The sequence below is a fragment of the Pseudochaenichthys georgianus genome, chromosome 18 (genome assembly GCF_902827115.2).
Source record: "Pseudochaenichthys georgianus chromosome 18, fPseGeo1.2, whole genome shotgun sequence".
NCBI classification, from domain to species: domain Eukaryota; kingdom Metazoa; phylum Chordata; class Actinopteri; order Perciformes; family Channichthyidae; genus Pseudochaenichthys; species Pseudochaenichthys georgianus.
Window position 1 is genome coordinate 1,486,035 of NC_047520.1, and position 22,745 is coordinate 1,508,779.

The 22,745-nt window shown below is 40.1% G+C and overlaps 1 protein-coding gene and 1 pseudogene across 1 annotated transcript in view; both read left to right on the forward strand.

Annotated features, from left to right (window-relative positions):
* Nucleotides 1-678, forward strand: part of LOC117463707 (complement C3-like) — a 40,308-nt pseudogene extending 39,630 nt beyond the window's left edge.
* LOC117463708 (complement C3-like) overlaps nt 608-22,745 on the forward strand; it is a 53,654-nt gene continuing 31,516 nt past the window's right edge. The window contains exons 1-21 of the mRNA XM_071206489.1: nt 608-775; nt 2,437-2,632; nt 2,752-2,914; nt 4,855-4,949; nt 5,317-5,405; nt 7,502-7,584; nt 7,672-7,759; nt 7,952-8,054; nt 8,367-8,487; nt 8,677-8,792; nt 16,128-16,274; nt 16,582-16,678; nt 18,332-18,420; nt 18,542-18,733; nt 18,869-19,024; nt 19,380-19,509; nt 19,980-20,048; nt 21,179-21,376; nt 21,480-21,597; nt 21,693-21,781; nt 21,906-22,045. Of these exons, the coding sequence (XP_071062590.1) occupies nt 699-775; nt 2,437-2,632; nt 2,752-2,914; nt 4,855-4,949; nt 5,317-5,405; nt 7,502-7,584; nt 7,672-7,759; nt 7,952-8,054; nt 8,367-8,487; nt 8,677-8,792; nt 16,128-16,274; nt 16,582-16,678; nt 18,332-18,420; nt 18,542-18,733; nt 18,869-19,024; nt 19,380-19,509; nt 19,980-20,048; nt 21,179-21,376; nt 21,480-21,597; nt 21,693-21,781; nt 21,906-22,045 (2,556 nt within the window). The 5' untranslated portion in view covers nt 608-698. The remainder of the gene's footprint in view (nt 776-2,436; nt 2,633-2,751; nt 2,915-4,854; nt 4,950-5,316; nt 5,406-7,501; nt 7,585-7,671; nt 7,760-7,951; nt 8,055-8,366; nt 8,488-8,676; nt 8,793-16,127; nt 16,275-16,581; nt 16,679-18,331; nt 18,421-18,541; nt 18,734-18,868; nt 19,025-19,379; nt 19,510-19,979; nt 20,049-21,178; nt 21,377-21,479; nt 21,598-21,692; nt 21,782-21,905; nt 22,046-22,745) is intronic.

Consider the following 22,745-nt stretch of genomic DNA (forward strand, 5'->3'; position numbering starts at 1 on the left):
AGTCTTGTTTAATTATCAGTACGGAACCGGACGATTTCTTCTCACTGCCAGTTAGAATGTTCCTTATGCCCATACCCTACATCTTAACCTGTATGTGAAAAGTATATTTATCTAACCAACATTTCATCCTTCTTTTGGTATATAACTCGTTCTTGAATTGTTATTTATTTCAATATAGTTGTAAAATCCATTCAAATCACAAATAAACTGAGCCATAAAATTATTTGAATATCTGAAAAAAATTGTACAATTATAAAATTCCCAAAATAAAATAAAGATTCTCAGACGAACTGTCTTTTTCTTCAGACTTTCAAATGTGAGAATTCCCCGCTGTTGGAACTCCAAAAATCCCTGCCAAGTATTACTCAACAGTTTTTACCTTAGGACTTAGGGTGCATGTTCAATATGATTGACTATGTGTGCATTTTGAAGTGGTCATTCAACTTTATGCTCCACAGTTAGTCAAACATGTTATTGTTACCCCTTATTGATTTTCTATTGTTTATCTTTTTCCTCAAATTGGACCTTCTGTTTATCAGTTTCTCAACTGCTGCTGGGAAATGGTGTGTATGTGGTTGTGTTCGTACAGGTGGACAGAAAGACTAAGTGAGGTGAGGTGGGGCTTGGCAGTGAGAGGATAAAAGGAGGGTGCTGCATAGCGACACTTCACTGACAGCGGACCAGGATCAGGTAGGAGGATGAGGAAGACTTTGCTGTGGCTGCTGGCCTCTGTGGCCTTCATCTCGCTGACTTCTCTTGCTGATGGAGCTCCAATGTAAGTAGACATGTCGTACCTTTACCCACTCCAGCTCTGCTTGAATCATTTCTCAGAAATGTCGCCAATTGTGTCACTATGCGGCTTTGCATACCTGATAGGTCATCAAAACAAAACACATATGTCGTCTACACGTGTTTCTTGTCTACACTGAATGGAGTAAACTATAAGACATCATGTCCAAAAAACCAAAAGCCGTTTAGCAGCCACTTCGGCGTTTTGCTCCCTGCAAAAAACACCAGACATTCTTGGACTGATTGAACTGGGTGCCGGCCGAGCCGCGCAGCCGCAGGCCATAACCGACGGACCTGTGAAGCTTTTACAGGAGGCAGAGGCTTAGAACACTGGACGACTAGGTTGGTTGCCGTGTGAACAGACAGGGTTGTTGTTAACGTCGGTACAGAATTGTACCAAAAGTACACCAACTGGCTGCGGAGGGAGACACCCCTGTGCACATTCTGTGCCCCGCACACACTGGAGAACTGCGCAAAATCAGCTGATCACAACCTTCACGTTCTGTGAGACTTCTAATCGTTCTGTGGTCAAGCTGTTACAATTGTATTTACAACTATGTGGAGCAAAACACACAGCTGCAAACTTGTGTTAATGGATGAGATTGAAATCAGACAGAGGTGGAAGAAGTACTCAGATATCTGTTACAAGTCCAGCATTCAAAATGTTACTCAAGTAAAAGTAGAAAAGTATTATCATCACAATATAGTTAAAGTACTGATTTAAGAGTTGATTATATTTCACCTCATTCATCCAAATCTGGAAAGTAACTAAAGGTATTAAATACATGTAGTGGAGTAAAAGTACACCATGTACCTCTGAAATGTAGAGGAGTAGAAGTACACAGTAGCATAAAATGTATACATACATACATACAAGTATACATGTACTGTCTTAGTTACTTCCCACATCTGAAATCAGATATGAGATCAGAAGCAGATCAGATACGACTGCATTCATATTATTACCTTAACTCGTGTCGTTCATAATGAGGAGCTACAGTCCACTCTGTGTTACACAATTCAAGGTCATGTGGTGTTTCAAATTATGCCAATAAGTTGGCCTAATGTTTTGTTTAGAGTTTGCACAACGATGCAAAATGTCAGACAGAGCAAGGGTCTAGAGATATGATGAAATGTTGTGTTGATCCAATGCTGAACCTTTGTAATCAATAGATTACTCATTGTGTGTGCAATCCATGCTGGAGCTCATGATCCACATCTTTGAAAAATAGATTTAGTTTGTTTCTGCAGTTTGGGGGAATTGAAACCTAAAGTTAAATGTTCTGCTCCCCCTCACTGTTCCCTTTAATTATGTTCTTACCAATTGAGTTCGGTTTTTTTATTGGACCACTTTAAGCACAACTCATGCAGTGTCCCATATATTTATTTATATGCTCACAATTTCAAAAACACATGAATATTCTTTGAACTTTACTATTTGAAACACTTCAAACTCGTCCTGCGAATGGAAATAAACCATGGAGGCATCATTAATTCAGGATGAGTAGCTAATTTAAAAAAGGTTTTTGTGTGAATTCATATTTTGAACTCTTTTTTTCAGTACATCCAAAACAGCATGTGGTTTTTCTGCTCGGTGACATCACATTCACATTAACATACATCTTCTTTTCCGCCCCTGATTTGCAGGGAGGTGATGTCTGCCCCCAACTTGTTGAGGGTAGGAACAGCAGAAAACGTTTTTGTGGAGTGTCAAGACTGCACAGGTGCAGACAAAAGGGTGACAATCAGTGTGTTGAGCCATCCAACCAAAAACAAAAGGCTGGCAACTGCATCTGTGACACTAACCAGTACAGATGACTTCCAGGCGCTGGTACAGATAATGGTAAATGATGCGCTATAACTCGGCTGCATTTCCTAAGATGATCTATGAATTAAAAAATGCACATACTGTACACACCCTGCTCCTAATGAACTGTTTGTGTCTCTTCATGATGATGTCAGATCCCTGCTGGAGCCTTCAGTAAGGATCCCAGCATCAAGCAGCATGTGTATCTGCAAGCTCAGTTCCCTGGCCGACTGCTTGAGAAGGTTGTCATGGTCTCCTTTCAGTCTGGGTATATCTTCATCCAAACTGACAAGACCCTCTACACCCCCAACAGCAGAGGTGAATGTATTCATTATCATTCAATCAAGCAATATTTATTCATAAAGCCCCATATTAAATGTGAAATGTGCCAAAAGGGGCTGATTAGGAAAATCAGTCCCAATTAATCAGTGAAAAAATTACTACTATAAAGATGTGACTTAAAGGTCACCTATAAGGCTACATCCACAATGTAATGTATTATATACATTAATATGTGTCCCCTCTGTGTTAAGAGTTTCAGGAAAATAATAATCTCTCTTTTTTTGTCCTGATCCAAAAACCGGTCTGAAAATGAGAAGATCCGATTTAGGCCACTTTGTGATGTCACAATGTTTGTTTTGGGTTGTGTAACCATTAGCCAATAACCAACCAAGGTGACACCCGCTCACCGAATCTCATCCTAGAAGGTTTCCCATTCCTCAAATGTCCCTCCTCGACTCCTATCCTTGATTCATATATTTACTTTTAATTCATTGACTGTGACACACACACACACACACACACACACACACACACACACACACACACACACACACACACACACACACACACACACACACACACACACACACACACACATGTATTTATATATATATATATATATACAATTTCAGAATCAAACAAGTATGAGAGCACTCTCATAACCTAACTCTATCAGAGACTGGATACATCTCTCCCCCCCTCCTCTCTCGCTACAATGAGGCATTTAAATTACGGACCAAAAGTTTTATTTACAAGTATTAAAATTAAGCAGAGGAAACCAGACCAACTGAGACCTGTCTCTCTGCCGGATCTACGCACACACACACACACACACACACACACACACACCTACACACACCCACACACTCACACACCCACCCACACACACACACACACACACACACACACACACACACACCTCCACACAAAAACACACAGCTGTTCTGAGGAAACCAGACCAACTGAGACCTGTCTTTTTGCTTCTATCTACGCATCTACACACACACACACACACACACACACACACACACACACACACACACACACACACACACACCTACACACACAAACACACACACCTAAAGCTGTTCTCACTCTAAACATTGCGCGATGAAAGCAGTTAATACAATAATATCCAGGGGAGGCATGCAAAGCTGTCATTGGCTGAGATAAGTCCGGCCGTGCGTCACGACTCTTTGAAACATCTCTGTTCCCGGAAATGCATCCTCGGAGGAGCCGTGGAGGACCCATCAGTGTATCCTCGGTTAGAGCTCCTCCAGAGAGCCTCCTGGACACTCGATTATTGGTCCTCAATGTGCATTTAGAGAAATGAGATGTCCTTCAACATGGCGCGCTGAAATCCATTTCCGGGTCACTACCGGAGGACCGAGGAGTCGAGGAGTCGAGGAGTGGAGGAGGTGGAGATGAGAGAAATGGGAAACCTTCCTAGAGCACCATTGTGTTTTTTTGACCAAATATCCTGCAGAGGGGCGTGGCCAGCAGCAGCTCATTAGCATTTAAAGCCACAGTCACAGCATCATCACTTTGGAACAGGGCTGAAACAGAGGGGTTTATGGCATGCTACTATGCACAATCTGTTTAGTATTTCCAGCCAAACACTTCAGAGACATGTTTTATATATATATCTGAGACCTATAAGATATTGTTGAAAAATAGTATAATAGGGGACCTTTAAAACATAGTAGTGGCAGCGGACCTAAATCAGGAGAACTGCAACAGGTTCATCCACAATCCAAAAGGTGCAACGATTGAGTGCTTTCTGCAAGAGAAACAGTTGCCAAGTTGTTACCATGCATTTATTGGACATTAGTGCATAAAGATAGAGGCAGGGGAAAAGAGAGGCAGTCTAAGCCTCCCGCAGCATGTCTAGGGGCTGGTCCAAAGTAAGCCTGAGCAAGCCCCAACTATAAGCGTTATCAAAAAGTAAAGTCTTAAGTCCGCTCTTTTTCTGTCAGTTCATTACAGGATGTTTGCTGTGACACCCCGTATGGAGCCTGTGGAGAGGGATGATGCCAACCAAATGGATGCGTCTATTGCCATTGAGTTTGTGGTATTGTTTTCCGATCTTTGATAAGCACATATACCAAGCCTCTTTGTATTACAAATCCTTAACAGTAGATACTTTTCTCGGAATAACCTAAATAAAAGTAAAAACACAGCCAACCTGAGTTGTTGGGTTGTGTTACTTTAGGAACACCTGTCCTATCACTTGCTACCCTCTAGCGGTTTATTTGCATACACAAGCCACTTCCTTTAGTGGTAGATGAATACATTTTAGGAGTAACTGGACATTAACCAAGTCTCAATGGAGACAATGACCAAGCTCACGGAGACATGCATAAAATAGTCTATAGCATGGATTTACAACATTAACTTGTTTCTGTTAATGTTTTACTTTTTATATTGTTCTTTTTTAGACCCCTGAAGGCATCATCTTAGCACTTGATCCAGTCTCTTTGAAATCAGGGATCCACTCTGAAAATTACCAACTCGCCGAAATTGTCAGGTTAGTATTTTATCTTGTTTATGTTGTGTTCTCTACAATGAATTTCCATGTTGCGAATTTAGTGTTTGGAAAATAACTAAACAAAAACCCCAGTGGCGTTTTTATATGTACAAAAGTGGTGGGGCACAAAACACTTAGATGTCTATATATAAGCTTCTGCAGTGAGGTTCATGGCTGGTGAGGCACTGGCACTGACTCTTCAGGTTTACAAATATTATATTTTGACCTAAATCAAAATATAATATTATTTTCAAAAGCTTTTTTTGTCTGATGCTTCAATTAATTTTAAACAGACAGTTCAACAAAAGGATATCCAAAAAATGTAATTTTATCATTTAAATATTGAATTGTTCTCTCTTAGTAAGATCCCATTTTCAATAAAATTGCGGTCTTACCTTGACTTGAAGACGAAGACCATTTGCCTATCCTTCTGGACAAAAATCTCTATAAACTTTTTTGTAAAAGTCCTCCTTATCTTCTTGTAGTTTCAAAAGTCTATCATAAATCTAATCGATAGATTTATGATTCGAAAATTATAAAAGTAGGGTAGACATGTGGATATTATCCGGCTGAACAAAACGTACATTTATCTAACAGCTACGTTTCCCACAGATCTTATTTCGAGCTATTTTTTAAATTCTATGGAGAAATCTCATTGCTTTTAGGTCGAGGGAAGCCATGCGCAGCTTACTTCCGGGTTTTAGGACGCGTCACTGCAGCTCTCTCGTCTCCTCTTCACACACCACACTTTTCGCGGCACACGTACTTACAGCCAATCAGCTCTGAATTATGTGAGATGACGAATGGTGGGGATGGCAGCTCAGTGCTCCTATGGTCATTATTTTTTTGCCACACACATTAAATAGGAAAATACTCTGAGCATGCGCAGTGTAGTTTTTTCAGTCACCGTTCACTTAGACAGTGAGAGGGAGGGGCAGGATCGGGTTTTGTGCCACATGGCTCTAAACAGCTCAATAGGCACACACTGTAGACACTAATTAGAAGAACACAGACTAAAACAGCAATTTACAGACGGATCAGATGATTAAACATGATCTTAAAATATATTTTATTTATTTTTTACATTTTTTTGTAATCATTAATTGTAATGCCCCACCTAGCACCCCCAATGACCAGTCGCCACTGATCACCCCATACTTCCAAGATGATGAATATAAGTGAAAAACACTGGATCAGCACAGGGGGGGGCACGGGCCAGCGCGGGCTCGTGAACTGTAGCGCCGTGTTATGCATGTCCATATTCCACTGCACCTCGCGGGAGCACGCACAGCGTAAAGTAAAAACTCACAGACACTTCAATGATTTGTACGGCAGTACGGTTTGGAAACTATATCATTTCCTTTTTGACGAGCATCCATAACACGGCAAAACATCAGAGCCTCGCTGCTGGGAAGCTTTGGCGCTGTTCTGGTTTGTTCTAATCTGTCAAAATGAAGGACTGCTATCAGATTTTTCCGTCATTGTTAAAATAAATCCGTCATAGACGGGAAATATTCGGTTAACAAGACCTCTGGTTGGCACAGTAGTTCCTGGGCTCTATAACACCTTACTGCACTTCATCTGGAAATTCATTTGTAAATTCATTCAGCGAATATGCTACTTTATTACATTCAGAGTCACATCTGAATTTAATAAAGTAGCATATTGGTTTTCTGGCCGAAATTATTAAGGATTGAAATAAGTCTTCTTGTGGTCATTATATTTTCTCACTATCAAATGAATAGTTTATTTATTAATTGCTTTATCTATACCAATGCAGCATTTTAATTGTAAATGGACACAGATTCAATAGAAAAAGGCCAACATTTAATGCCTATGTAAAACTAATCAGCGTAAAAAGAAATACAATCAAAGTACTAATACCTTGACTCCCTACTACGCTACTAACCTGAAAATGTTACATTTTAGTGTAGGGCACTAATAATTATATTCAGCAGCTAATTTTTATATATTTTATTTGTGAATTAACAAGATGTGAATACCTTTACAGAGTATACGGCCTGATTCCTGTATTACCTTGTTACCTCTCTAAATTAGTGTTTAAATGTTGTGTTTTTGTGTGTTTCTATGTTTAGTATCGGACAGTGGAAGATCCGCGCAAAGTTCCACAGCAACCCACAGCAGAGCTTTAGTGCAGAGTTTGAGGTCAAAGAATATGGTGAGTCTCCCATTACCTGCACTTTCATTTAAAACCAATATCAACGTGTTTTTACTAGATTGGTTAAACCATAAATATATTTTTCAGTGCTTCCCAGTTTTGAAGTTAAACTGAATCCTACGAGCTCTTTCTTCCACGTGGACGACCCAGAGCTCACAGTCGACATTAAAGCCAGGTGAGAGAAAGTTCTTGTTCCGTGGCTTTAGAGGCTGTTTGATTGGTGGATTGATTGTAGGAATGAATACAGGTTGCTGTTTAGAGGTTGGGTTGACGCTCTTGCTCTTTTAGTTTCTTAATCATTTGTTTTTACTTTGTTTAAAATGAACCTGTTTTAAGATTCATACATGTCCCTCTCTTCTGGATTTAGGTATTTGTTTGGTCAAGAGGTGAATGGGGTGGCCTACGTTGTGTTTGGGCTCATAAATGATGGTCACAAGAAGAGCTTTCCAAGTTCTCTTCAGACAGTGCAGGTGAGCACATTCTACACTAACTATATTTTACATGTGTTTTGGAAGAGTCTCATACTCACAACATGCCTAGTATTTCTCCTCTAACTCCAAGATCTGCAGTTATTTCAGTTTCATTTATATTCACAGATATTATGTATTTAGTGTGTTGAAAATGTAACATAATGACAACGATGGTGGTGACAAAACACAGTATTTTCATATTGTTTTAATTGAGAGACCCTTAGCAGCAGGAAATAAAATGTTGTATTAGCAACTGTTCACTGTAACACTATACTACATTTGAAGACACATTTTTGAACTATGTTACATTAGATTGAAGAAGGTGTTGGAGCTGTCACGCTGAAGAGAGAGCACATCACAACGACCTTCCAAAACATTGAAGACCTGGTTACCAAATCCATATATGTAGCTGTCAGTGTGCTAACGGAGAACGGTAAGAAATAGACTAAGACTATTCCCAAACGACAGGGGGGAAACATAAATATATTGTATAAAGATAGGATAAGTGTTTTTGTATCAACTACAAAGTGACCGCTTTTAAAAAATATAATTACATTACATTACCTAACAAAAACGTTTTGTAATCTGTTTTGATTTTATTTGTTTCTGCATCTATTAACAGGTGGTGAAATGGTGGAGGCAGAGTTGAGAAATATTCAGATTGTTAAATCTCCTTACACCATCCACTTCAAGAAAACTCCAAAATATTTCAAACCAGGAATGTCCTTCGATGTTGCGGTAAACTAATTTACATTAACTTAAAAAAAAGTACTATAAAAAAAGCACTATATTTTTGATGTATTCAATTATTTTCTGAAAGACAGTTAGTCTTTTGTAACTTAATAAACCTACATAGAGTTTACTTCTCTCTTATTATATTATTAATAATAACTTAGGGTTACGTATGGTAACCAATGATATATACGCACAGCGGAGCCCTCTACTGGACTCTATGGGTACTCCCCTGTATCCTATTCATGCACGCATTCCTTCACTGAGACTTCCATAGATGTACCCGGCCCCTAGGCGGGCCTACCTGAATGCGCGTGCATCCACTGCATAAGCAACACGTTCTCACTCCCAACCCGTCACATATTGACGGACGGTCAGGGCCCCTCCCCGTCACCCTATTACGTACAGGGTACCCCTTGAGAGTCAGTTTTCAACGGCAGGGCGTCCCATTGACTTGCATAGAGCTCCCTGAACGTTGGTAATAGAGGAGTTGGGATCGCGGCGAAATGCTCACCGCAGATCCATTCTCACAGTGTTTATCAACCTTTTCCTTACTCAATATCAAGCCACACTTATTGTTTTTACTTCTTTATTTTAATTGAATAATGTAGGAATTTTGTTTCCGTCAGTTATGGGGAGAGTGGGGGATCAGAATACTGAAATCTGTATTGCTTCATCGTTTTTTCCTTCTAATTTTGTATTATTTTCTAAACCACACTGTTATTTACTCAACAATAACACCTAATTATCCTTGTGTTTATTTATTTGTTTCATTAATAAACACAAGTTGGAGTCCATCAGGACCGAGGGTCGGAGCAGCTCATTTGCTTTAGAGAATTTTACACCCGGAAGTAAGTATTCTCTCCGCTTCGCTTGACAAACCCCGTGATAGTCCTCGAGCTCTGGGATTGGATATTTGAGTGTGCGCCGAAGGTTATGCCGAGCGTCGAACAGCACTTTGAAATGGGATGAAACGGCAGACTGTCCAAAACTGGATTTGAACGGGTCCACCCCGTCCCCCCCTCCCCCACCCCGTCCCCAGAACTACACATGCTGGCTCTTGTGTGTTTCGCAACATGCTCTCTATGGCACGTCTCTACTGGGAATTGTAGTTTTAAAAGACGTTTTCGTATTTCACATAATAAGAAGTTGCCAGTATTAAACTGTGTACATCCCTGGAGGTTTAGGGGATAGGAAACACTCAAATGTAAAACATATAATTAATAAATGGGTGAAAATTGCTTGTGCCCATAATGGGCAGCATTAATATATACCCACATGACAGCTAAGGTCAGAAGAGCTTTATTTAATAGCTGGTCTTATGTCTGTGACCCCTCCTGTTGTTAATTGATAAGCCTGAAACATGCACTTGTCAAGGTTCAGAGGCAAATATGGCAGTAGCCATCAATCATCTTACAATACATTGCATTTAGCTGACGCTTTTATCCAAAGCGACTTACAATAAGTGTGTTAAACCAACAAGATACAAACTTGAAGAAAACAGAATCATATAAGTACATCAGGTTTCATAGAGCTATAACATTTCAAGTGCTACTCAACTGGCTTTAGATAAGCCAGTCCTTTATTAGTATATAAGTGCTTTGTTAGTAATTATATCGCTCGAAGTGGAGTCAAAAGAGATAAGATATACTTGATTGATCCCAAGTTGGATACATTTGCGTTACATCAGCATGTGTAACAGTTGTAAATATGCAGTGGTGTTTATTTGTAAATCATTTAGTATAATCACACAAATTATGTGTTCTTTATTTATTGATTGTTCAATACCTGACAAGGTCGGAGATGAAAAACCTGGGTCGCAGGTTCCTCAACAGTGCATTACAAGACATCTATCAATATGTGTGTATACTCCACCATTAAACTGTCCTATTCTGCACATTTCTTATACTATCTACATACATCTTATAAGAGTATAATACGTATAATATCAGTTAAAATAAAAGCAAACAGTAGTTTGTCAGGCTTAATATTTATACCCCCAAAGCTTTTTTCTTATTCAAAATAAGACCGTAACCTAAAGTATTCTTTAATATTTAAATAAAGCCTTATTAGTTTGTCTGTCTGTGTCTCCTATTAATATCTAATAATAAAAATAATACATTTCAATAACGTGCTTTAACCACCAGGTGTCCCTTTCAATCAGCTGTGCACCGTTATGGTGTACATAAACCAATATACCGATTGGATCAAATATAAAAGTCAGCCGAATTAGTATTGATACTGCAAGGAGACTTATATTGTGAAGAGAAATTGAAGATGTTGTTTAATTGCTGATATATATATGATCCACGTCACATATTCAGTTTCAGCGGCAGTTATTCCTGTTTGTCCAGAAGTCTTCTCATCAGGGCTCTATAAATAGAGAACTGCGGCAGATATGTAATATTTAATGCAGCCGAACCGTGTATTACAATGCTGTTATGTGATGACTTTCAAAGAGAAAAGCAAGCACACTCGGAATAAAGTATTATTTTATTTTTTATAAATGTTTTCGGATTTCACATCAACAGGAAGTCCGGTTAACTATAATGTCCGTTTGCAACAATACCCCAACCCATAGATCCACGGGTGAATAATAATCACCACATTTCACACATCCCTTCACATTTAAATTTAAATTTACATTAAAGTATTTCGTGAGGCCTTCTAAAATGTTTTTAAATATAATTAGGGTTGTAGTTGAAGAGTTTGTAAATTATTGCGTTGCGCAATCGCACAACGGCACGTCTATTAATTCCACATCCACACACATGGATTAACATCGATTTAATACATTAATGTAGCCTTTGTTTCTGCTAAAAGAGGTATCGACCAGCTGGGGCAACAAGAAAATCGGTGAAATCGATTGCGACTATTAAAAAATAAATCATTATTATATTAATATTGACAATAACAACCGACCGTCGGGGTAGCATTTGCCGGGGAGCGTTCTCATGGCGTCTATTATCAAGCTATGGGCGGTCTATGAAGGTCTATGGGACGCCCTGCCCGTTGAAAACTGACTTCCAAGGGGTACCCTGTCCGTAATAGAGTGACAGGGAGGGGCCCTGACCGTCTGTCAATATGTGACGGGTTGGGAGTGAGAACATGTTGGCATAAGAGGCAACCTCGCCCGCTCACTGCTATCCCTTTACTTTCTCTTCAGCTGAGTAGCATAGGGCAGCAGTGCAACATGAGTAGAGGGCTCCGCCGTGCTTATATAACATGGGTTACCATACGTAACCTTACGTTATATCTCGCACAGGCTCCGCCCTCTACTGGACTCTATGGGCGGGTATACATCGGGCTCCGCCCCCTGTATACCTGCTCTGCTGTCCCGTGAGAACACCACTCCATCCCCCTGTTTCGGACCGGCTTTCTGTTTAGCAGCTGCTGCGCCTCCCTCACCTCTCCCTCGGCCGTAGAAAGGAGAGAAGAAAAGAGGCTGCGGCATGCCGGCACACCCTGACGCGCTTACCCCGCGGAGGTGTGCCCAAAAACGTAGAGGATTTCTACCCCTGTCTTAATGCAGGGGAAAAGGAAATCCCCAGCCCCTCTGGGCCCATGTGCGCGTTACTTCCGGGGAAGGGGTCAGATGCCCACAGGCGACGAAAAGGAGCCAGGCATGTCCAAGAGATAAAACTTAATGAAGGGACCTGGTGTTGACCAAGATGCCGCCGTGCATATGTCCTCGACACTTACGCCATTAAATAAGGCTGTTGATACAAGATACGTGCAAGATGGTCACAGCGTGAGTAAGCGCATCTCAAGCTCGTCTGTTTGTCGCTGTTAAATAAGCTCTTTAAAGCTTATATCATTATCCACATGATCTGAACTCATGAACATTTGAATAACTTAAGTACATAGTAAAGCGGCTCATTACGGTCTCTGGATTAGTGTATTTTTTTGCATTTGCAACTATGGAGGGACACATGTCTCTGCAAACTCTGTGGGACGCGATTCAGCAGATCAAGACCGACATGCTGACTCACATTGACTAAAAAATGGATCCCATTCAAAGTAGTTGAGCAGGATACGCAATTCCCTGTCTAGTTTGGGAGACCAGGTCAATTTGTTGGAACAGCGTGTCGGGGCTAATGAGACAGCCGTCCGGTCTTGGCAGCAGCTCCGTCTGCATATGCCGACACAAAAGGACCATTTCAGTTTTCCTGATATATAATCATCCAGCGACTTGAATAGTTCTGCGGCTGTGGTTTTGGTTGGCAACGATAGAGCACATAACATATCCTCATGCACATCCTCGTGATAAAGATATCGCACATAAACAAGTAGAATTGCCTTGTTGTCAAAATCTGTAGACTTGTCAACCTGGAGTGCGTACCACGGTGATGCATTAATCCTCTCCAACAATTGTATCTCAATGTCCTCTGCTATTTGCTCAATGCGCCGAGTGACGGTGCTAGCCGAAAGAGGCACCTGTGCTATCTTTTTAACCTCAGCCTCTCCTAGAAGTTCACGGCAAATGTCTTTAGTGGCGGGATCAATTATTCACCAATAGAGTGGCGAAGTCACGCCCATCTACTTCCTGTCCATGGGACCTTATTTTCGGAAAAATAATGTATTGAAGTCAATGAAGAGAGAAAACGTATCTTTCGATCCTGTTTGAATTGTGCCATGAATTACACATATGATGTTTGTCAATCTTAAAAAATAATTTCCATGTCAAAAAAGTCACAATTTGTCGAAAAACTGTTGAAATATAAGACTATGAAAGACTACAAATCCCAGAGTCGCGTAAGTGATGTCACAATTGTTTTCCTTCACTAAGAGATAGCTAAGATCAGCGCCATATATAATCTATCTATATGGCTAAGATTAGATAACTTTAACAAGATGCCTGTGTCCTTATTACCAGGTTGTTATCATACCAGCAATGGTTCTTGCTCGTTCTTTTGCTTCCCGTCTGATTAAAGGACCAGGAGTGGCTGGATCAAGTTAGCTTCCTAGCTAGCACGTTAGTTATTATTACAGCCTTGTCATTTGTATTAGCCTTAAGGCGAGACACCCCAGGTGAATAGGGTAATTTTTTTAACTTAAAGGTATCAGCTAGAAAGTTCTCCAGTTAATTACTTACAATATGGCAATTGTTTTTTGTATTACAAGTGTTCTGAAATAGCATGTTTAAATATGCAAATTACCTATTATCTTATTAAATATGCACATATTTTAACACATTTCAGGTTCAAAATTATTGTTTCATTTTGTATTCATATTAGTATCTAAGGCTTTTACAGAAGCAATATTGGATATCTCTTTTTATCACTCCATATACATATACAGCCCTAAAATATCAATTTTCGCCATGTCTTTAGGTATACAATGTTGTATAATTCAGGCTATGAATGATATATGAACAAACCCTTCCTTAAAAGCCTTCATAATATTGATAGGAATAGAACTGGAAGGTTTGGTGTATGTACGTGCTACTGAAGTAGAAATTTCAAACTCAGAGTAGGAGAAAAAACTCATTTTGAGAAAACAACCTTTAAAGATTGCAGTGAGGCGCTAGCTAAACCCTCCTGTTCTTTGGATGACAGCTTGCGCATCGACGCACTCCATGAAGGTATTTCATGTTTGGGGTCATTTGTTTTTTGTATAATCTTGCTTCGTGCAAGTGACAATTGTTGTCGCCTTCTCTGTGAACGTTTTTTTCGCCGTTCTTTTGCCATTTTGAGATTTCAATTTCTAGCGGAAAGCTAACCAGGAAGTGTTTTAGCTCACCACGTGACGCATCTGAACGAATCACGTTGTCAGAAATGGACAGCGGTCGCGGTACTTTATGTTACGTTAGAAAGCTAACTTTTGGTGAATTTAGGAGTAATCTACAGACGCAAATAGACAAACTATTGTAAAATGAACACTTAAATGTGTATTTTGTACGTTTTCCTTCCAAAAGCCTGAAAGAAAACATGTTATAGAATCAAAATAGCACAAAATCTCAAAATTGACCAGTACTTGAAAAACAATGTTTTTGCCTGCCGTGTCTCGCCTTAATATGAAGTAACATTAAGTAACCCAAAATGTTAAACAGTAAGAGTAGTAGTCATATGTCGTGAACCCTATGAAGAGTACTGTCACACTGGTGTGATCATTCTATAATACACAATTTAAGCCCGGGGGAGAAATGCTAACGCTAGCATCGCAGATCGCCGATCTTTTCTACTTCACGCGATCCGCACAAATGGTTGACATTAAACATTAAAAAGACCAGGCCGTTCAGAGAGAATCAAAGGAAGGCAGGCAGGCAGCTTTGCATGACATTCTTCTGGACGTGTTTCATTGTGGTGATAGTGAGGGTAGTCAATCGTTTTGTTGACAAGACAGTAGTGACGGCCATCTTGGTGACGTGTGTTGTTCTGCGAGACCAGAGATGTAGTTCATTCAGCGTTTCACAAAAACAAATGTGTTACTTCACAGTTTTACAACACCATTTTTTTTTTTAACTTGCAAAATTATCTTTTAAATTGACAAACATCATATGTGTAATTCGGATGGAAATATAATTTTTCTCTCTCCATTGACTTCAATACATAATTTTTCCTAAATAAGGTCCCATGGAGGTCCACCGGAAGGGGAGGGACTTTGCCACTCTCTGGTGAATGGCTTCTTAGCCTTAGCAATACGGTTAGCCACCAAGTATGATGCTCTCAGTACACTCGCATTTGTTAATGTGGTGGCCCTCAGGAATTGTCCTTCTTGTTCATGCTTTTTTCTTTCAAAATACTCTGAAGGCTTGTCTTTTAATGCGGGGTGCTTGGTCTGCAAGTGCGAAGTAGTTTTGAAGGCTTCATTGCCACATTAGAGAGCCGGTTGCCGCATATTATGCAGAGCGGGCTTGGTGCGCGGGCATCACCTGTCGCGATAAATCCATATTTTAAGTAGGACTCCTGGTATTATTATTAAATGCAGCTTTTTTTCTTGGAAGTCATAGGCTCTTCTTCTGTCTCCTCACTGGGCCTTTTCCCCTTCACAAAGAAACTTTCCAAAGACGTTTGTTTTTTACTCATTTTGCTAGCTTGTGGGTTTAATTTTAGCGGCATAGACGGATGTAACAGAGGGAATCCGGTCAGTTTTCAAAATAAAACATCGTTCAGACTCAGATAATAAATAAAACGGAAATAATGTAAGTTATTTATTTTTTCTCTGCGGCCCGGTACCAAATGACCCGCGGCCCGGTGGTTGGGGACCCCTGATCTAAGTCATCATATTTAGTGAACAGAGCTAGATATTAGTACTGAAATTTGACCTTTATAAGATACGGTCTAATAAGACAGTAAACCTTTTTTCTGATTGTTGAACTGTTTGTGTCGGTGTTGGCAGGTCGAAGTTGTGAATCCTGACAACACTCCAGCACCAGGTGTTGCTGTTGTGGTTGAACCAGGCCGTGTGACTGGCATGACCGCAGACAATGGCATGGCAAGGCTAGCCATCAATACAGGAGGGAACCCACAACCACTGACGATCACTGTAAGTCTCTTAAAAATGCATACAGGCACCACAGGCCGCTTTTCAAATGTAAGCTTTGACCTGCAATCAATGAATAATCATTATAAACATTTTAGATATTCATTTTTTAAGGTGAATTCAAGTAGAGCTATCAGTAGATGTTTTTGCTTCTTTATAGCTCATTGCTTTACTTCCGATTGTTTGCACATTTAATTTACAGGATGTGAAAGGTGAAGCTTATTTTAATCATAGCCAGGATAAAGATGGAATTGGAAAGACTCGATATTTATTCAACCATGTGTATGCTTATGTGTTTCTTTAATTTCAGGCAAAGACGAATGATCCTCGTATTTCGACAAGTCAAGCATCAGCCACCATGACAGCTCTCCCATATATTACCCAAAGCAACAACTATATCCACATAGGTAAGAGACCAGGGGTGGGAATCTTTTTGTATACCACTATTTCATTTTGTATCTTTTGAATAACGGTTTTATTCTAAATTGATCCTCAATTCACTGCATAGAGGTGCTAATTTAGGAATAGACTCCAATCCGCCTTGCGCTTATTATGGCTGTTTGGCAAATTACGGAGTGAGCGTAGAGTGAAGCGTGTATGAAATTATGGATTTTTTATATTTGAGGAAATTATTCAAAGTTAAGATTTGCAAGACTTTGGACGGTATTGAGCCAAATACCTTTAGCCTGTTAAGCCCCATAGCCCCCGTTGGCGGGGGCAACAGGCTTTTCTTTCACAAAACTGTGTCTCAGGGCTTCTTAACATTTAATAAACTATGAATGTGTCATACTCGCTTAAAGGGAAGAAACTCAGCTAACTGGCGATACGAACCATTTTTTCCGAAACAAAACACAATTCTTACAAGAAGTGTCTAAATGAGTCCTGAGTGAAAAAATGCTAACGCACTTAGCACAGAACTCTAGGTATAAATACTTTATTACTTATCAGATCTGCACAAACAAGCTAGCAAACTGGGATTACACAGATTCTAGATATATGAGTATCATCACTGAGCGATCAGAACTCGCGACATGGGAAGCAAACCCAGACAACACACAACGTAGCTTTAGGTAGCAAAAACGCGAGAAATGTCTTACCTGTTGCTTTTTCTGATCAAAAGTTGTGTTCAATGGCATTAAAACGAGAACAACGTGGCTGAAGGTTAATCCAATGTGTCTGTGTCACTTTGAAATGATTACTGATAATCCATCATTCCATTTGTATGTCAAAAACCGAGTTTTCATATTAGCTGCTATGATAGCTACCAGAGTGTATGACAGCTTCCTGTTTTGGGTATTCTGGCTACGCATCACTCTCACTCCTTATTTGGTAACGTGTAGGTGGATTTAGGAACCTCCCCTTGATTTTATTGGCTTTAACGGTTAAAAAGAGATGTCATTCATCAAAATCGAACGAGGGGGGCCGGGGATATGGAAAATCCACCCAAATGACCCCAGAAGGGGTTTTTTCTTTGCTAAATCTCTCTAAAAAGGTCACATGTCACTTTTTTGCATCAATCTTGATACAGGGTACTTATTATATGTTATAGTTTGGATTCCTAAAGCTTTTAGTCTCCGATCCCATCATTCAAGGGTGGTTTTCACTATAAGTAATGTTTTTTTTTTGGACGGACACTATAATTTACATTTTGTGACTATGTTCAATCTGAATTTACTTTAAAATAAAAGAAATCTATATTGATTCTGAATTTTCTACATCCAACTCACAGGTTTATCATTGCTTTGAGAAAAAATATTATTAATTTGCCCCTTTTAGAAGTGTAGATATAGTCATTCGTTCTGGGAATGTCATTTGCGAGCCTGAGACCTGAAAAACAAGCTCAGGGCTTAACAGGTTAAAATATTATGCCTGGAAAACATGCTCCTTTTATTATATTTTTCACTTTTATGCAACAAGTTAATCTAGAACTCTCTTGCTCTAGAATTACTGTCCATCAGAACCAATGTAAAATATCATTGTTTTATAGGGTGAAAATGTACTATAATGCTCTACTTTAGAAATACTTGAAATACTGCAATCACAACATGTCATGTTTGCAGGTGTGGATTCAGCTGATGTACAATTAGGAAATAACCTGAGAATCAGCCTCATCTTCCCCAAAGGTCATAACAATGAGATCACATATCTGGTGAGAGATGTTTTAAATCTGTGCATGTGTGCTTATACTACCCTTTCTGTTGCGTCCATCAAGTTGTGTAGTGCAGTATACACGCTCATTAGTGCTGATATGTAAGTCTGTGTCCCTATAGATCATGAGCAGAGGTCAGCTGGTGCAAAAAGGCAGATACAACACAAGAGGTGAACTACTGATCTCCCTGATGGTTCTCATTACCAAAGACATGCTGCCATCGTTCCGCATCATAGCCTATTACCACACAAATGGGAATGAAGTGGTATCAGACTCTGTTTGGGTGGATGTAAAAGACTCCTGCATGGGCTCGGTGAGACACGCAATACAAAACACCCACAAACTGATTTATTTATTACTGTATTCATCTGACATTTTTTAATGTAAGGAACTGGTGCAACAAATCCAAACTGTATGTGTAATTCATTGACCTCACCTTCACATTTAGCTGAAGCTGGAACCATTGAGACCCAAACCATCCTATGAGCCTGGCAAGATGTTTGGTCTGAAGGTTACAGGAGACCCAGGGGCCATAGTGGGACTGGTGGCAGTGGACAAAGGCATCTATGTCCTTAACAACAAGCACCGCCTCACACAGAAAAAGGCAATTTATTTATATCATATATCTTTCTTGCATGTTAATTGCATGAATACATTTCTAATGGGGGGAGGCTGTGGCTCAGTGGATAGTGCGCTGATCTTTGAATCTGAGGATAGCATGTTCGAGTCCCACCTCCGTCAGCATGTCGTTGTGTCCCTGAGACACTTCACCCCAAATTGCACCTGTGGGGATTGTACATAGTACTGAATAAGTAAGTCGCTTTGGATAAAAGTGTTTAACAAATTACATGTAATGTAATGACATATCAGAACTTTAATGTGAGTTTTCAAACCTGTCTACCTCTTGCCTTTAAGTCTAAGTATATTTATTTGTGAATGAATGACTTTCATATGCTCAGGTGTGGGACATTGTAGAGACGTACGACACAGGTTGCACACCAGGTGGAGGGAAGGACGGTATGAGTGTGTTCTACGACGCTGGGCTGCTGTTCGAGTCCAACACAGCTTCTGGGACTGCCTACAGAACAGGTGACACTACTTTACTCTCCCCTTCCCTGAACATAGTTTTAAAAAGTGAGCACATACACCTTTATTCATCACCATCAGTCAAGTGCTTCTTTACAACTGAGCATATTGTGTTCAGTAGAAGAACTGCATCCTAAAGGGTCTTTTTATGGCTCCCATATCTGGGTATTTGTGTCTTTGGTTGAATTTGCCCTTTGAGGCATTTCCAATGCCAATGAGCTGAATTGTCCTTATTATAAGGCGGCTTTAAAAAAACCACCTTCAGCACTTATTCTAAAAAAGTTCATAATTTTCATAAATCAGACGTTCAATATCACATTTTCTAACCCCCACACCCTGTTCACGTGTCCTACCAGAGAAATCACAGGTCTTACTCTGATTTTAAAAGTTCCACATCAATTATACAATGCTAAAGGTAGGTTGAATATTGTTGAGTTCTGTAAAAGATTTTGTCTCTGTTGCTTTTTTTCCAGAATTGAAATGTCCGGTACCGAGCAGGAGGAAACGAGAGACTACAATCATGGATGTCAGAACCAGCTTACGTAAGAACCATAACTCTATACAAAGCAATAACCTCATTTCCTGTTATCTTCTGTCTGAAAAGTATTTCTTACAAGTTTATGTTCTCAATCCCTAGGTTCCCATTTAGAGTAAAATACATATCAAACCATGGTATGGTTTAGGTTGCGCCTATCTTTTGGTTGTCAAGTAGCTAGTACGCATTTTCCTTTGGTTTGATATTATCCAATTTCGGTTGACCATATGTTTTTGTTTTGAACTCTTTGTAAAAGTCTATTTTAAATCCATGAGTCCCTGTTCTAATTAACAGATGGCAACTGCCAACATGCCAGACCTTAGCTTTAAAGTTGTAGTTAACAAACTGATGGCCGAAATCACGGTAACTACATATTTCTTATATACAGTCTTTGCTTCCATCACACAGTTCATGTTTATCAGATACATCAATGTGTCCATCTCCTCCTCCTCCTCTTCAGGAGGGACGGTTCAGGTAGAGTCCCACGAGAAGCCCCCTTTGTAGATGTGGAGAGCAATGGATGGTGGTGAGGAGCTCAAGCTTGAGTCTAGGTCTAGCGACAGCGGTGGATGAAGGCTTGAAACAGGGAGTACAGACAACAACTGGGAGGGGTCATGCTGTGCTGCAGGTCAATAGCACAGTTATATGGGTGGAGGAGGAGAGCTCGCCTTGACTCAACTGAAGACTTCTTTGAAGTCATCTAGGTTAGCGGGGTAAAGATGAGATAGGAAGGTCAGGGACCGGCAGGATAGGCAACAAGGAAGCAGTCCAGAATAGTGTTGGAAAGTCCAGCATCAGTAGCAGAGGACAATGTGTCAATGAGTTACTGAGCAAAAGAGGCTTATATGCTGGCTTGAATAAGATGTGAGGTGGAGATGAGTGAAGTTACCGTGGTGCAGATGGCAGGGAGAGAAGCAGACTGTGGCAGTTCAGGCTCTCCACATGTTTGTAGATGGTGTGGTTTCAGATTATTCTTCCATGCCATGCTAGAGTATGTATTGTGAAAGTCAAAAGGGAAAACTATTTTTACTTTATTTTTACTTTAGTTAATAGTCAATGTGTTCCTTCATACTGTGTAACCCTTCCTGCACAAATCTTTATCTCTCTGTCTCTTCTTCAAAACCCTTTTCTTTATAGTGAGTAACTATAAAGAAAAACTGCAACGGGACTGTTGTTTGGATGGCATGAGGGACACCCTCCTCTCTTACACCTGTGAAAGGCGTGTAGAGTACATTGTTGATGGTGAAGCCTGTGCAGCAGCCTTCCTGCACTGCTGCAAGGACATGGAAAACCATCGAGCTGACAGCAAGGTGGAGAGCCTTCATCTGGCTCGCAGTAAGAGACCGGGATAAGGGATGGGCTGAAGCCCTGGGTGATCATTTGTTGCCATAGTAGTAGTAACAAACAATTCTGAATGAAAATATGTTTGACACTCTAGGTGAGGAGGATGACAACAGTTACATTGACAGCAATGAAATTGTTTCTCGCACCAAGTTCCCTGAAAGTTGGCTGTGGTCAGATATCACACTTCCTGCTTGCACTGGACCAAACCCATGGTAAGTCAACCGACATACACACACAAAAAACACTAACTTCAATAGTGACGCCTACACTTACCACCCAAAGATGTAACACTATTCTTTGTTTTCAGTGAAACCACATCAATGACTAAAAATGTTCAACTGCAAGACTCAATCACCACCTGGCAGTTCACTGGCATTAGTCTGTCAACTACTCACGGTGAGGATTCGGTGACTGAAAGCTGTTTCGTTTAGGAATCTAAACTTGAACTTGTTTTATCCCTTATATCTTCTCTCTCTCTTTCTCTATGTAATCCCTTTTTATTGTCCCTCTCATCTTAAAGGAATCTGTGTTGGTGATTCGTTAGAGGTGATTGTCCGGAAGGAATTCTTCATTGATCTCAGGCTGCCATACTCTGCTGTCCGGGGAGAGCAGCTGGAAGTTAAGGCAATCCTGCACAACTACAGCGATGATATTCTAACTGTAAGTCTGTGTTAAATACAGCATAAGAGGCAAGAGAACATTTTAGACTAAAGGACAAAATCAACAGCAAATATTCAACTGACATACTGTATCAAAAAAGAAAAGTGAATAACGTTCCGACTTTTCATACCTGCTCACATAGTGGTTGGCCTGCGACTATCGTTTTTCCAACCCAGTTTAGATTTAATTGATGGGCCTACCTGCGTGATAAAAAGCATGACGTAGCTCTGAACAAATGCCTCATGGATGTAAAAATAGAATGTCGCGGCCCCCATCCAAACAATGCTGAAGTAATACAATGTCTACTCTGGCTTGGGGAAAAAACGATAGGCCCGCTTAATCTGATCAATTCAGTGTTAATCAGAACACCAAGAAGTATTCAAAAATAACTATTTTCATCAATCTACTTTGAAAAGGACGCTCTATGTAGCGACTGTAGCTATCAATTCCACATTTCGTGGGATGAAAATGCCACAGGTGACACTCTGATACTACATTAATGCTTGTGGGCACCATGTCTGAACTGGGATGGAAAAACGATAGATGCCTCAGCAGCGGAAAACCTTACTGCATTATTAACAGTGTGCCTTTTATTATTAAGATCAGATTGGTCCTGTAAAAACACTGTATATCATCAAATGTGAATTAAAATCAGGAAAGCATTATCGATGGATGACCTAAAATAAAACTGATGTAATCC